Here is a 12,343-nt window from a genome sequence, read left to right as displayed (position 1 = left end):
TGTTGACACCTCGCGGATATTAATGCAGGGGTGTCCAAGCTAGCCCAGTTTTTATTTACCTGCAGCAAATGGTGAAAAGATCATTGAATGGGGCCCGCACAAGAAGCTTAAATACAGGTTTAACACTAAAAAGGAGCTTAAACAGCACCTCTCTATTGCTATTGTTCGGACAAAGGTAGAGCAAGGGTGTCAGACTCGGGCCACATTAACGTCAACTCGATTTCATGTGGGCCGGACCATTTTAGATATAATATTTAGATATTTTTTTAATAAATGGATTAAAAGAGCTGGATCAAAAGCCCTGAATATTCAGTTTTTTATAGATCTAAAAAAATTTATTTAAGCTTTTTTAGATTTTACAAATTGATTTTTGAACTAAAAACACTGAAAAATTGATTAAAAAATTACAATTATTGATTTAAAAGAGGGGAAATCAGGAAATTTAATATACATCTATACTCTTCATTTTAATTTGATCCTAAAACAGAAAGTCGGCACTCATGATTTGCTTTTCCGGGCCACACAAAATGATGCGGCGGGCCAGATTTGGTCCCCGGGCCACCACTTTGACACGTGGGATACAGAAAATGCTTTTTTTTTCTTAATAAGGGAAAATCTCTTCTAATCATTATGTTCCATAATAAAGTGGAAAATAGAAAATATTTGTATACATTTTTAGATTTTACAAAATGATTTTTGAACTAAAAACAAAGAAAAAATGTTTTAAAAATTGCAATTATTGATTAAAAAGGGGGAAAATAAGGAAACATAATATACATTTATATCTATCATTTTAATTTTATCCTAAAACAAAAAGTCAACACTCATGACTTACTTTCCCGGGCCGCACAAAATGATGCAGCGGGCCAGATTTGGCCCCTGGGCCGCCACTTTGACACCTGTGGTGTAGAGTTTGAGTATTTTATAAGTAAAATGTGATGCCTTAAAGTTTATGATTTCAGTCGTTGAAGTGTTGTAGTTTTACTTTTACCTGAAGGAACATTTCTGTTTTCTTTTCATTCATATTGCTGAGCAAATGTCAGTATTTTGGATGATCAGGCCGACTGCAATCAATAGCTGCAAAGCTAAAGTGCCAAATGGGCACGTGTAATGTCAGCCGTGTCACCTGTGATGACAAACCTGCAGGGAATCATCCCCGCACGCTGCCTTTTAATGGGTCTTTATAACAATAATCTTTTTTCTTAATGGCAGACTCAACTTGCAAGCACCTGCGGCTGACCCTCAGTGAAATAATCAGCCAAAAGTCAAATATACCTCTCTGGGAATAGACATACTAAAGCGCAAATATTCATTTTTAATTACGGTTTCAGCAGTAGTGAACTTCACATTGCCTCATTTGCATGTATGAATAATCCTATATATAAACTATTTTTAATGCAAGCTTATTGATTAGAATTAAGTATTCAAACGTCATTTGTTTTTTTAAAAAAAATGTGCTATTTTCCCTTCTTTGATGCATTTCAGAACTCAGGACAAAAATCAACCAATTCGGAATCAACTCTCCCCAAAAAATCCTGTCAACGTCGAGAAAAACGAATAACTCAAAATGGAGAAGTTCAATGCACTTTTCATCACCATGTTACCCGCCCAAAATGCCTTCCATTTGATTTTACGGATCAAAGAGCCTCCATGCAAACGTTCCTGGCATGTTAAGTGGAATCCGTCGTCTGCCTAACGAAGCGTCTTTAAACACAGGTGTCCTCCGGTGCCTTGCCATTTCCCCCCTTCTTTTATTGTCTATTCATAAGAATGTGATTACGGGCAACAAATACCGGCCCGCCTCTGATTAGGTATGCCCGCTTGGCCGCCACGCCAGGGAAGAGACGACGGAGCTGACAGATTGCTTTGACTCACGTCACCTTTGGACAAAGCGAGACGAGGTTTGGTGGCACGCGGCGAATAAACACTGTCTCAAAGATATGTGGACGTCCCTTCGCTGAAGGAAAAAGTACAATTGGAGCGAAGGAAAAGGAGGGGGCGGGGCTATCACCAAGGATGGATTCTGATCTGCATCCCGGCTGATTTTGTCCCATCAGGACCGGCAATTTACTCACATGCCAATAAGGCGCTGATCACTCACTGGACGGCTGCCAGCGAATGGCGGCGAGGTTCCTTGGAGTGGGGTGATGGGTTTTAATATAGAAATAAATAAATAAATAAGCCACTTGGTCATATTACAGCTCCCGAGCATCGACGCGAAGCGGAAGATTGAAATATTGATTCGAGCTGCTAGACATCTGCAGCCAAGTGTGGCTTTTTTTCCCTTTTTTTTTTTCTCGCTGGTGCACATGAGCTCACATCATGATTCATATCTCCAGACCTTTTTGTCAGCATACACGAGAAAAGGTTGGCCACGATTTATTGGGATGTGATCGATATTAATTTGTGTGATTACATGGAATTTAATCTGTGCTCAGAAGGAAAAATACTAAGGTGTTTCTTCAATACACGTGTAAAAAAAAAAATGGTGGTCCCGTTTTGGGAAGCCCAGTGAGGACTTTGATCGATAGCCTGATTGGCCCCCCAAAAAATGGAATATTTGATTGATAGGGAAACTGAGGACTCAAATGGGCTCTTAGAAGTTTGGCTTCAAATAGAAGCACCGTGACTTTCACCACTTGGCAGCTGGTAGCAGATGGCCAAAATATTTTGTTGACTAAATGGGCTTTGAGGGAAAAAAGGTTTCCAGGTGTTTCAACAAAAATAGATGGATTTCATATTTTCTTGTGGGGCGGCACAGCGTGGCAGCTGCTGAGTGCAAATGGCTCACAGTCTTGAGGCTTTCAGTATGTCTCTCGACTCGACATTTGCTGGCTCAAAGTTCTCCTCTTCTCCAGGTGATCTGGCACCCACTTCCATACTAAACTATATTTCATTCATTTGGAAAGACTCAGCTGGGATGCCCTCCAACGGGAAACTTGGGAAAGCCTATCATAATTTTGACATTCCAACTAATGTACCATTTCCTCACTAAAAATTGGACTGCCACGAAATGGCCTATTCAAAGTCCTAAATTGCGTAATGTTCATTCATTATCTATACCATGGGGGTGCTGGAGCCTATCCCAGCTAACTACGTGCAGCAGGCGGGAGGCACCCTGAACTGGTGGCCAGGCAATCGCAGGGCAAAAAGGACAACTATTCACCATTACACTGATAGCTAGAGACAATTTAGCAAACAATTAGCCTAGCTTGCATGTTTTGGGTATATGCAAACTCCACACAGTGAGGACCGACCTGGGATCAATCCCTCGACCCCAGAACCGCGAGGCAGACACAATAACCACTTGTCCACCAGCCCGAAAAAAAATTCTGAGGTTAAAGGTCAGAAACTTGCCACATCCACTTTACCAGTGCGTTTCAGGGAATGAGACTCGCCAAACTTTGCACAGAAAATCGATAGAAATCACATTGACAGAAAAATAAAATAGCGGTCACTTGCAAAACTGCTGACCACCAGTTTAAGCGGGTTTGACGGAGTTGCTCGATGACAATGACAGGATATGTTTATAAGCATTTTCTTGTTATGAAACAACTTTTTTTATCCTTCTTAATCTACTTAGAATAATCACAGCTCATTTTTCAACCCCCCAAAAAACTACACCACCTTGAAAAAGGTATCACTGTTGACCAGCAAAAGGTCCAAAGAATTACCACTGAGTCCAATAATTGACCCAATTGAGTCAATTAGTGCAGAGTGTACATTAAGGCACCCCTATTTTAGACGTCGCTGGAGCGGTTAAGCATGAAGTCTCAAGGGACTTGATGATCAATTCCCCCAATCAGGCTGGAATCAATGCAATTAAAGTCCGAGTACTTTCATGTCTCCGACAATCCTGACAACCAAACAGTACTCCAAAATCTGATTTATATGCTGATTGATATCACATTTGAATCTCTATCTCCTCTACTTCATCAGCTACTGCTGTGAGCTATCCCATCTTTTTTGGCTCACATCTGAGTCAAAATCCCTCCAAATGAGAACACGGACCACCGCAATGAAGTCATTTTCCTTCAAATGCCCCCCTCTAGATTGGATATATTATCAGTCATTTACATGGGGATCTAGCCCGAGCTCCAACATCTAGTCATAAAATGCCATCAATTTTCTCGCCGCAGCCTCGGGAGCACTTTTGGGACTGCGGGAAGGGTTCCGAGTGTATAAATCTAAAATTATGTGCGGAGAGAGTGACAAGCCCATCAGTGATGATCCAGTGAACAGTGTCCCACAGTACAAAAAGGCCATCTTTGCTCAAGACGTCTCATGGCAGCCACATATTTCATCGCCTTGCCCGCAAATCACATCCTATCAAGTGCATTTTAGGATTTATTGACAGAAAAGAATGCATCAACAAGATATATAGAAATATCAAAAAAGAGCATCCGCCTCAAAACTAAACAACACAGGAATAAGTTGAAATAAAAAAACTGAATCCTGGGAGGTATTATTTGCATTTTGGGGATAACGCAGTGCTATTTTTGTCATTTCTAGGACAGCAATATATTCAGATGTGGCCCCTGATTAATGTTGCTGCCATGCGCGTACAATTGTGCCCAGTGAGCTTTGGCGATTACCTGAGGGGAGGAATTAAAAGCAGCTCCTTTTCCATCTGTAAAATTGCTCTTTTTATATCTTTCTGTCAGATAAGCACGCATTTCCATAAAGACATTCTTTTCTATGACGAGCGTGGGGCGACAGGCTATCCACAAAAGTGGAACTCATGTGGAAAGTGAGATTAATTCTGCCCCCAAAGGTCAAACTTTCTCATCTTGATTGGACTTACCGTGAAAATTCGGCTTGATTGTTGCCATGCATAATTGATATCGTGTGATTGCCTCCTAAACATCTGCCATCCCATTACTTCGATGTCATAAATTTACCATAAGTGTTATGTGAACGTTTTAAAACCACCATACGTTCAAAATAAACCATGTCACGGCAGTTTGGCTGCGAAACCAATCGCCTTTACGCATGGCCACATGGCTGAGCACATTAAATACACTAAAAACCGCGTCTTGTACAACAAATCACAGCATAAAAATCACGTGTTGCCCCATTCAAGATAGTCTGGGACCAAAAAAATGGCAGAGTTTGGAGGAAAATGCGCTTTTACGCACCGAGACACCCGCGCGTAAAAGCCCACCCATAGTGAAAAAAATGAACTCGAAATATGAGATTAAAGCAGAAAATGAATACGCACTGCAGTCAAAAAAGGAGAAAGGTAAAACTCACACTGCTGTTGTGTCCGGACCAGTGGACCATCGCCTGGTTGTGGGCAGAATCCCCCGACAGAGCAAAGGTGGATGTGTCCAGATGAGGCTCACTTTGCCTCGGGTTGGATCCTTTGGCATCCTCGCTAGGACGTCGATATTCGCTTCTGTAGCCGGACTCCGTTTGGACGCTCCTTTTAACCACGCGTTTCTCCCCCGAAATGGTCTCCTCTTCGTTTGGTGCGCTTTTCGGCGCATCGCTGCCCAGTCGCGTCTTTCCACGCCACTTTTCCCGGGAGTCATCGTCCAAAACTTGGAAGGATAAATTGCCGTAGTCGGCCTGGGAAAAGCTCCCGGAACTTATTTCTCCCCGAGCCTCCAACTTGGTGTGAAAGGGGTGCTGGATCAGGGCAAAGAAGAGAGACAAAGTAGCGCACGACCTCGGTCCCATTGTGCGGGAGTCTGGCAACCCGGGGAGTCGGCCGCTACTTGTCAAATATTCACGGTCGCATCTGTGCGCGTTAGAGGAGGCGGTCGGAGGGGGTTGAGGGGGATGGTGGGTGGGTGGGTGCGATCGTTGTAATCCGGGACTTGGTCAAAGTGACGGAGCGAAGCGGTTGGGGAGGCGCTGGTGGAGGGAGAGGAAGCGAGAGCCTGCGGGAAGTCTGCCTCAGTGCTGCATCACTGCATCCTCGTCTGGGTGCCTGCCACGATGGAAGGGAAAAAGCTGCTTTGAGTTGGGTTGGGTGGGTTGGGCGTGAGACTCAAAACACATGAAATCATGTTTCAAAGGTTTACCTTTTCACTGACTTGACAGCATCGTTTCAGGCTGTCGCAGAACTTTAAACTCACGTGAATCGGATTGGTGGCAAAACTGTTAAGGATGCGCGAGTGCAGGGTTCCTGGTAGTACCCATTTACTTTTTATTTAAGTTGGGAAAGCAAAAGGGATCTTCAGACAGTTTTGGCTGGAGTTTGTATGTTCTAACCGGGCTTGTGTGGCTTTTCTTCGGGTACTCCTTGTGCCCTGTTATTGGTTGGCCTCCAATTCAGGGTTCCCCCCTGCCTGAACGTTCATTCACCTCGCTCAAAATGGATTGGACATTGAGTGCCGTCAATGGCGGCAAGTAAGTTAACTTTTTAGTCCCCAAATAAACTGGTCCTGCCCAGATCTCGTTGGCATTCATATGGACCACCCCGAACAAAAACCGAATTTGTCACTCCTGTCTCTAGTCCAAAAATGACAGTATTTCCCTCGCAAAGGAAGCCAAAGAATACCGACGGGCGAGTCGCGGCTAATTACAAAAACAACAGTACGATGATTTTATGTAAATGAAAACTAGTTTGCATCAGCCACTCGTGAGAGATGCATGTGCGTGCTTCACGGATAACGAGAACCAGATCCTTGTATCACAAGAGAATGAGAAACGCTACATGACCTTGCAAAGCGATAGCAAGTTACATACATTGATAAAAACGACGTACGCGTGCGTGACTACTCTCCGTCAACATCTTGTCGCAGCCGGAGGCTACGGGCAAGTACCCCGCTGCGACGAGTAGCGATGAAGCCTATTAATGCGATGGAGGTCACACTGGTCAAATGACCAGAAAGCATTCTCCCCTCACCAGGTACTTCATTAAGTACAGCACAATCTAATGAGATCCTGATCAAGAGCCCGCTCAAGATATTAGCAGATTGCGCCCTTCACATAAACAATTGGCTACAAAGATAACAAACAAGAAGCTCATGTAAATTGTTTTCCCAATTTGTACTTGGCCTCGAGTTAAAACAACGCCCCAATCACGGCGGCAGCGTGACCGAGACAGGAATTGGAGACATTTTCAAAAATGAAGTGTGAGTGCTTAATACTCCTCCGTGTTATACATTACTAAAAGTGTTTTTCTATGTATTATTTTCATTTATGCATTGTGCAGTAATCAAGAACTGGAGCTCACACTGCAATCAAACTGAGAAACTATTCATTTTCTGTACCACTTATCCCACATGTGTCAAAGTGGCGGCCCGGGGGCCAAATCTGGCCCGCCACATCATTTTGTGTGGCCCGGAAAAGTAAATTATGAGTGCCGACTTTCTGTTTTAGGATCAAATTTAAATGAAGAGTATAGATGTATATTAAATTTCCTGATTTTCCCCCTTTTAAATCAATAATTGTAATTTTTCAATCCATTTTTTCTGTGTTTTTAGTTCAAAAATCAATATGTAAAATCTAAAAATATGTTAAAAAAAGCTAAAATAAACATTGTTTTAGATCTATAAAAAACGGAATATTCAGGGATTTTAATCTAGTTCTTTTAATCCATTTATATTAAACAAAATCTAAATATTATATCTAAAATGGTCCGGCCCACATGAAATTGAGTTGACGTTAACGCGGCCTGCGAACCAACCCGAGTCTGACACCCCTGACTTATCCTCACAAGGGTCGCGGGGGGTGCTGTAGCCTATCCCAGCCAACTACAGGCATCAGGTAGGGGACTTGGAGGCCAGCCAATCACAGGGAACCACAAATAAAAACAACTATCATGCATGTTTTTGGGGATGCGGGAGGACACCGGGGTCACCGGAGAAAACCCACCAATCAGACGGCAGTGGGTGAACATTTGCAAACTGGAAACTCTTCCTGGCACAAAGCATCCATTTTGGAAATCCAGATTTGAGACTGTCAAGACCTTGACCTTGAGAAAAAGTGACGCTAACCACTTGATTTCTGCTTCTTTTGTTTTCCTAACTTTCCGTTTTGCACACTCGTCATTTGATAATCCTGTAATTATCCTTCATCTTATATATTTTTTTAAATCTTAGTGTGTTGCTGCAAGGCTCCATTGTTTTTCTCTGCGGGTGAACTTTCAGAGAACTGAAGTATGAACAAAACCATGTGGGTGGCCGAAAAAAAAAGAACATTCATAGCTTTTGAAATATGCAAAGTACAAAAACAAGCTAACACTCTGACATGGGGTCCCTCACCTTTTAATCTTGTAGACGACAGAGTAGGTCAAGTTGACAGGAAAAAAATGCTAGCTCCCGTTGTCCTTCCTACTGGAGATCATATCTTGGTGACCGTTTCTTTTTATTTGTGGGACTCCCTTCCTGTACAAATAAATGGAGATTTATGAAAAGCCAAGTCTGCAGGCAGCAGGTGCTACCGATGCAGATCGGATCGGCCACACGGCCGACCGTTCACTCTCACCGCGGGCCATCCCCCTGCGGAACGCCTCGCCAATGACGGGGTAATTGGACTGATTGCTCTCTGTTTCCTCATGACGCCGCGAAGATGAAGTGGCTTGCTCCCAAATAAAACTATGGCAAGCTGGCAAAGGGAAGTGGAGGCTTTTTTTTCCATTAGTGTCTCACCTAAATCAACATTTTCTAGCAGGTTCATCACGTCGCTTCAAGTCGTGTTTGTCGTCACAGCTGGAAAATGATGGTATCGATCACGGGCATGTGGCTGAGAAACCATTTAGATAATTGCCTGAAATGAAAAGACAAAGAGAAGTTGTTGAATGACCTCAGAATTTGTATTTAGCGTAAAAAAGTGATGATGCGCTAGTCATTGTTGTTAAATCGATGATGTACAATCATGGATGTTTTCTTCTGTTTTTGCGTAAAGTGAACTCTGCTTTTGCGACTCGCTATTGGTTTTAATAGTTTTGTGTCATTTTATATAGAGAGGGAAGAGCAGTTGTTTTAAGAGGATTGTGAAAACAGAGATTTAGAAGATCTGACTGTCTGTTAAGGTCATGAAGTTGTCAGGGTGTTTATTTACTCGGCTAAAAATTTACAATAATTTGTATGATATAAATTGGCAGGAGTTGAAGTCGCATTGAAAGGATGCAAGTTTGCTTTATTTCGGATGTTTTTTCCCACTTTCTTCAGAACTTATTCACGTGTTCTCAGAAAAAAACAGTTTTACCAAGTTGGGTAGCATATAAATGGCAGTCTTGTCCGTCTCCATATGCACTCAGTGCCAAGTCCAGAGTAAAATCTGCCATTCTCCTGATGACCATCGCCTGTTTCGACCATCTCACGCTGACCTGACCGTTCACTATATTGCTGGAGACCATTTTTTTTGTAATAACCCAAATCCAACGTTGGAGGAGACCGAGTGCCATAAAAACGGCGTCCTCAGGAACCGCAAGTTCTATCCTGCTGAACTGATGTTGATAACAAGGAATATCGCACATCTCCCTAGGTGGAGTACATGCTTGCGTGGTAAAAGAATTACTACTAAGTGTAAGGCTGAGCACCGTGTGTGGCTGGCTCTTTATTTTTTTTCCAGGCGCTCCACTCTTCGGCGTAGATCATTAGGAAGATTATCAGATGAAATCTCATTCTGGTGGCGCATAACTCAGGCGAGCGTCCTCTCCAACCCGCGACTCTCGTGAAGCAAACTCGAAAGCTTTCCGGACAAAAATCCCATTTGTGCATCTACCGCCTGCCTTCCCAAGCTTGTTAGTTCCAACACTTCAGTGATCCCGGTGGAGGCACTAGCACGAGTCATAATGGCCATCATCCAGACAGCTCGCATTCGCGACAGGCAGCGAGGTGCGCGTCCCACTCTGTTAAAAAGGGGAAATGTCCTTTGTGTTATTGCAAATGACAAAATGGCAACTGCAAAAATAGTCTTTTTACAATCTCTGTGGGAGGAATACTTGTGCATAGTTTGCCGTCGTAGTACAAGTGGCGTTGGTGAACGTTACGGTATCCGTGCCCTTTTCAAGACAATAACGCAAAGGACCAGCTTTGCCCGAAACTCATCTCCCGCTTGTCACTTTTGATCACAAAAAGTCAGATGAGCTGATTTTCTCGGGCTAATATTAAGTCCTCGGAATATTGCTTCAAGGATTCTGCAATAATTTATTGCAACTTGGAACTGATTTTTATAGTTTGGCCGCCGTAGCCATCCGCGCTTACGTTAAAGTAATTGATGCGATTTGGGGGACTCAGCACATCACTTTAACAAAGTCATACATAGAGGGGGGGTCAGTTAGTGAGTCATTATGAAACATTGGACTTGGATTATCATTTAAGGGGGAAAAACTCATTTAACCTTGGTGTTTACTTAAATATTTAACGTTAATATATTAGCTACTCAGTTTGGGCAGAGAATTTTACTAGAATACAAATAAAAAAACAGCTCCAATTAAAAAAAACCCTGCAATTTGGTTTAATCTTGGCTGCCCCTTGACTACACTTTATATACTATTGACAGTTTTAGCTCGCCCATGTTAGCAGATAGCCAACGCTAGCATCTCATCCCAGTCGACCAGAATTGAGTTCACCACAGTTGTCCTACTGGTGCTGATTTTAATAAACACGGCGCCTTCTTGAAGTTGATGAAGTACCTCATTTAAATCTTATTCACGATTTATATCGTTTACGAGTATATACGAGTTATATCTCTAAGACATCATAAAAGTGGTTGTAAGAAGAACACATCTTTCTTCTTAAGTAGCACATAAATCTGATGGTGGTCCTCATTACTTAAGAAATTCATATTAGTTTGAGATGGACGAAAAGCAGCGGCCCTAAAATTGACACTTGTGGAACACCAAAAGGGATTGGGCACTGACACAGACATACTACTCAAAATCTAGAAATATTGGGTTTTATTGATATTTTTTCTATACTATTGCACCTCAAAAAAAGGATTTTTTGAATGAATTTTTCAATTTATTAGTCAATAAATATGCCAGAGCAATGGAGTTTGATATATCAAAACACTGCATTCACACTTACCGATGTTTCTTCGCTAAATCCAAATTTGCACAGATTATTCCAACATTAAGGAATGTAAGAAATGATGTTTTTTGTGTGTGTGAATGTGTGTGTGTCTTTACTGGCCTCATTCGCTCATTAGCCACTTTGTATAAAGTCAGGATGAATATTACAGGCAACAATTACATTTTGACATGAAGAATCCCAATGCTCAGAGCTTGACCCAAGTAGTGCTAATAGTGCTGACATTGGTGATAATTGGCAAAGATGAGAAAATGCAAGTCGGGACTTACAAGTTGTGGGTCCTAGTGCTGAAGTAGTAGTGCTGAAATCTCAATTTCCACCACTGTTACAACTGCCTGTAAAAAAAAAGAAGACATTTAAAAAAAAAAATATTCAAAAAAATAAAACAAAGAACATATCTACATTTTAGACAGTTGGCAGTTAAAGGTTTGGCATGCAGTACAGATACAACAACAAAAATCTGATTAAGTTTTCACGTCACCAATTTGTTGTTCATGTGACGCATACTAAAAGAAATGTATTTGTATTTATTATTTTGTTGTCTTTTAAATTGTGTTTATTTACCTCAGTTATTTTTACGTGCAATACCATTTGAGTTTCTGTCGGATTTTTGAAGTGCTCCATCCGTTCGCTTAGTTCTAAGAGAATGCGTTTTATAACGAGAGATGCACATCAACCTCCTTCTGGCCAGTTATTGAGACCAACAGGTACGATGAAATAATCATAAAGCGGCTCCATTAAATCTTAATGAACATGTTTATGTATCGCCACTGGAGAGCAAACGCCATCTGTTTTGAAACGCACTGTACATTTTCTGACCCACTTTGGGAAATTATACCCCGCAACTGGCTGTTAAAGTGGGTACACACACACATACACACACACACACAAACACACACAAGCGACTGTTATCCAAAGGTTAGTTTGACTTGTATAAATGAACCTTTAATCTCACTTGAACCGTATCCAATTTGTTAGCGTAATTTGTCTAACTGAGAAGAGAGCCTTTTTCTTTCCTCCCACCTCAAGGGACAAGACATGTTAGCGCCCTATTTTTATCCACTGAATGGAGTCTGCCATTGTCAGGAAGATGAAGCCATTGTCCAATTGGTCAAGGAACGCTCAAAGCAACTGGAGATTTGAGCATAATTCCATTAGGATATTGAAGAGTGAAATTTAGAGGACATCGTTAAGGTGAAACAATAATGCGAGATGGATGAGTTTGGCCAACAACTTGATTTGCGATGATATTAAAGTAAAATGAATTCTCATTATTGTATTGCCATCGATCATTTCTCCCACTTTACAATGACGTCGTCATTGGTGCAGTTTATATCGTGGCTGGAACTGGG

The 12,343-nt window shown here is 41.9% G+C and overlaps 1 protein-coding gene across 2 annotated transcripts in view; it reads right to left on the bottom strand.

The window, feature by feature from the left end:
- Nucleotides 1-11,283, bottom strand: part of LOC144084629 (VPS10 domain-containing receptor SorCS3-like) — a 49,527-nt gene extending 38,244 nt beyond the window's left edge. The window contains exons 1-4 of one of the 2 annotated variants that reach the window (XM_077613229.1): nucleotides 11,261-11,283; nucleotides 8,440-8,721; nucleotides 8,217-8,339; nucleotides 5,254-5,935 (exon numbers count right to left, since the gene is read on the bottom strand). In XM_077613229.1, the coding sequence (XP_077469355.1) occupies nucleotides 5,254-5,682 (429 nt within the window). In that variant the 5' untranslated portion in view covers nucleotides 5,683-5,935; nucleotides 8,217-8,339; nucleotides 8,440-8,721; nucleotides 11,261-11,283. The remainder of the gene's footprint in view (nucleotides 1-5,253; nucleotides 5,936-8,216; nucleotides 8,340-8,439; nucleotides 8,722-11,260) is intronic. The other variant, XM_077613228.1, reaches the window with a different exon arrangement.
- Nucleotides 11,284-12,343: the final 1,060 nt, after the last annotated feature.

This window comes from Stigmatopora argus, chromosome 11 (assembly GCF_051989625.1).
Source record: "Stigmatopora argus isolate UIUO_Sarg chromosome 11, RoL_Sarg_1.0, whole genome shotgun sequence".
Classification (NCBI taxonomy): domain Eukaryota; kingdom Metazoa; phylum Chordata; class Actinopteri; order Syngnathiformes; family Syngnathidae; genus Stigmatopora; species Stigmatopora argus.
Note: the sequence above shows the minus strand (reverse complement) of the source record. Positions and strands in the feature narration are given on the sequence as shown.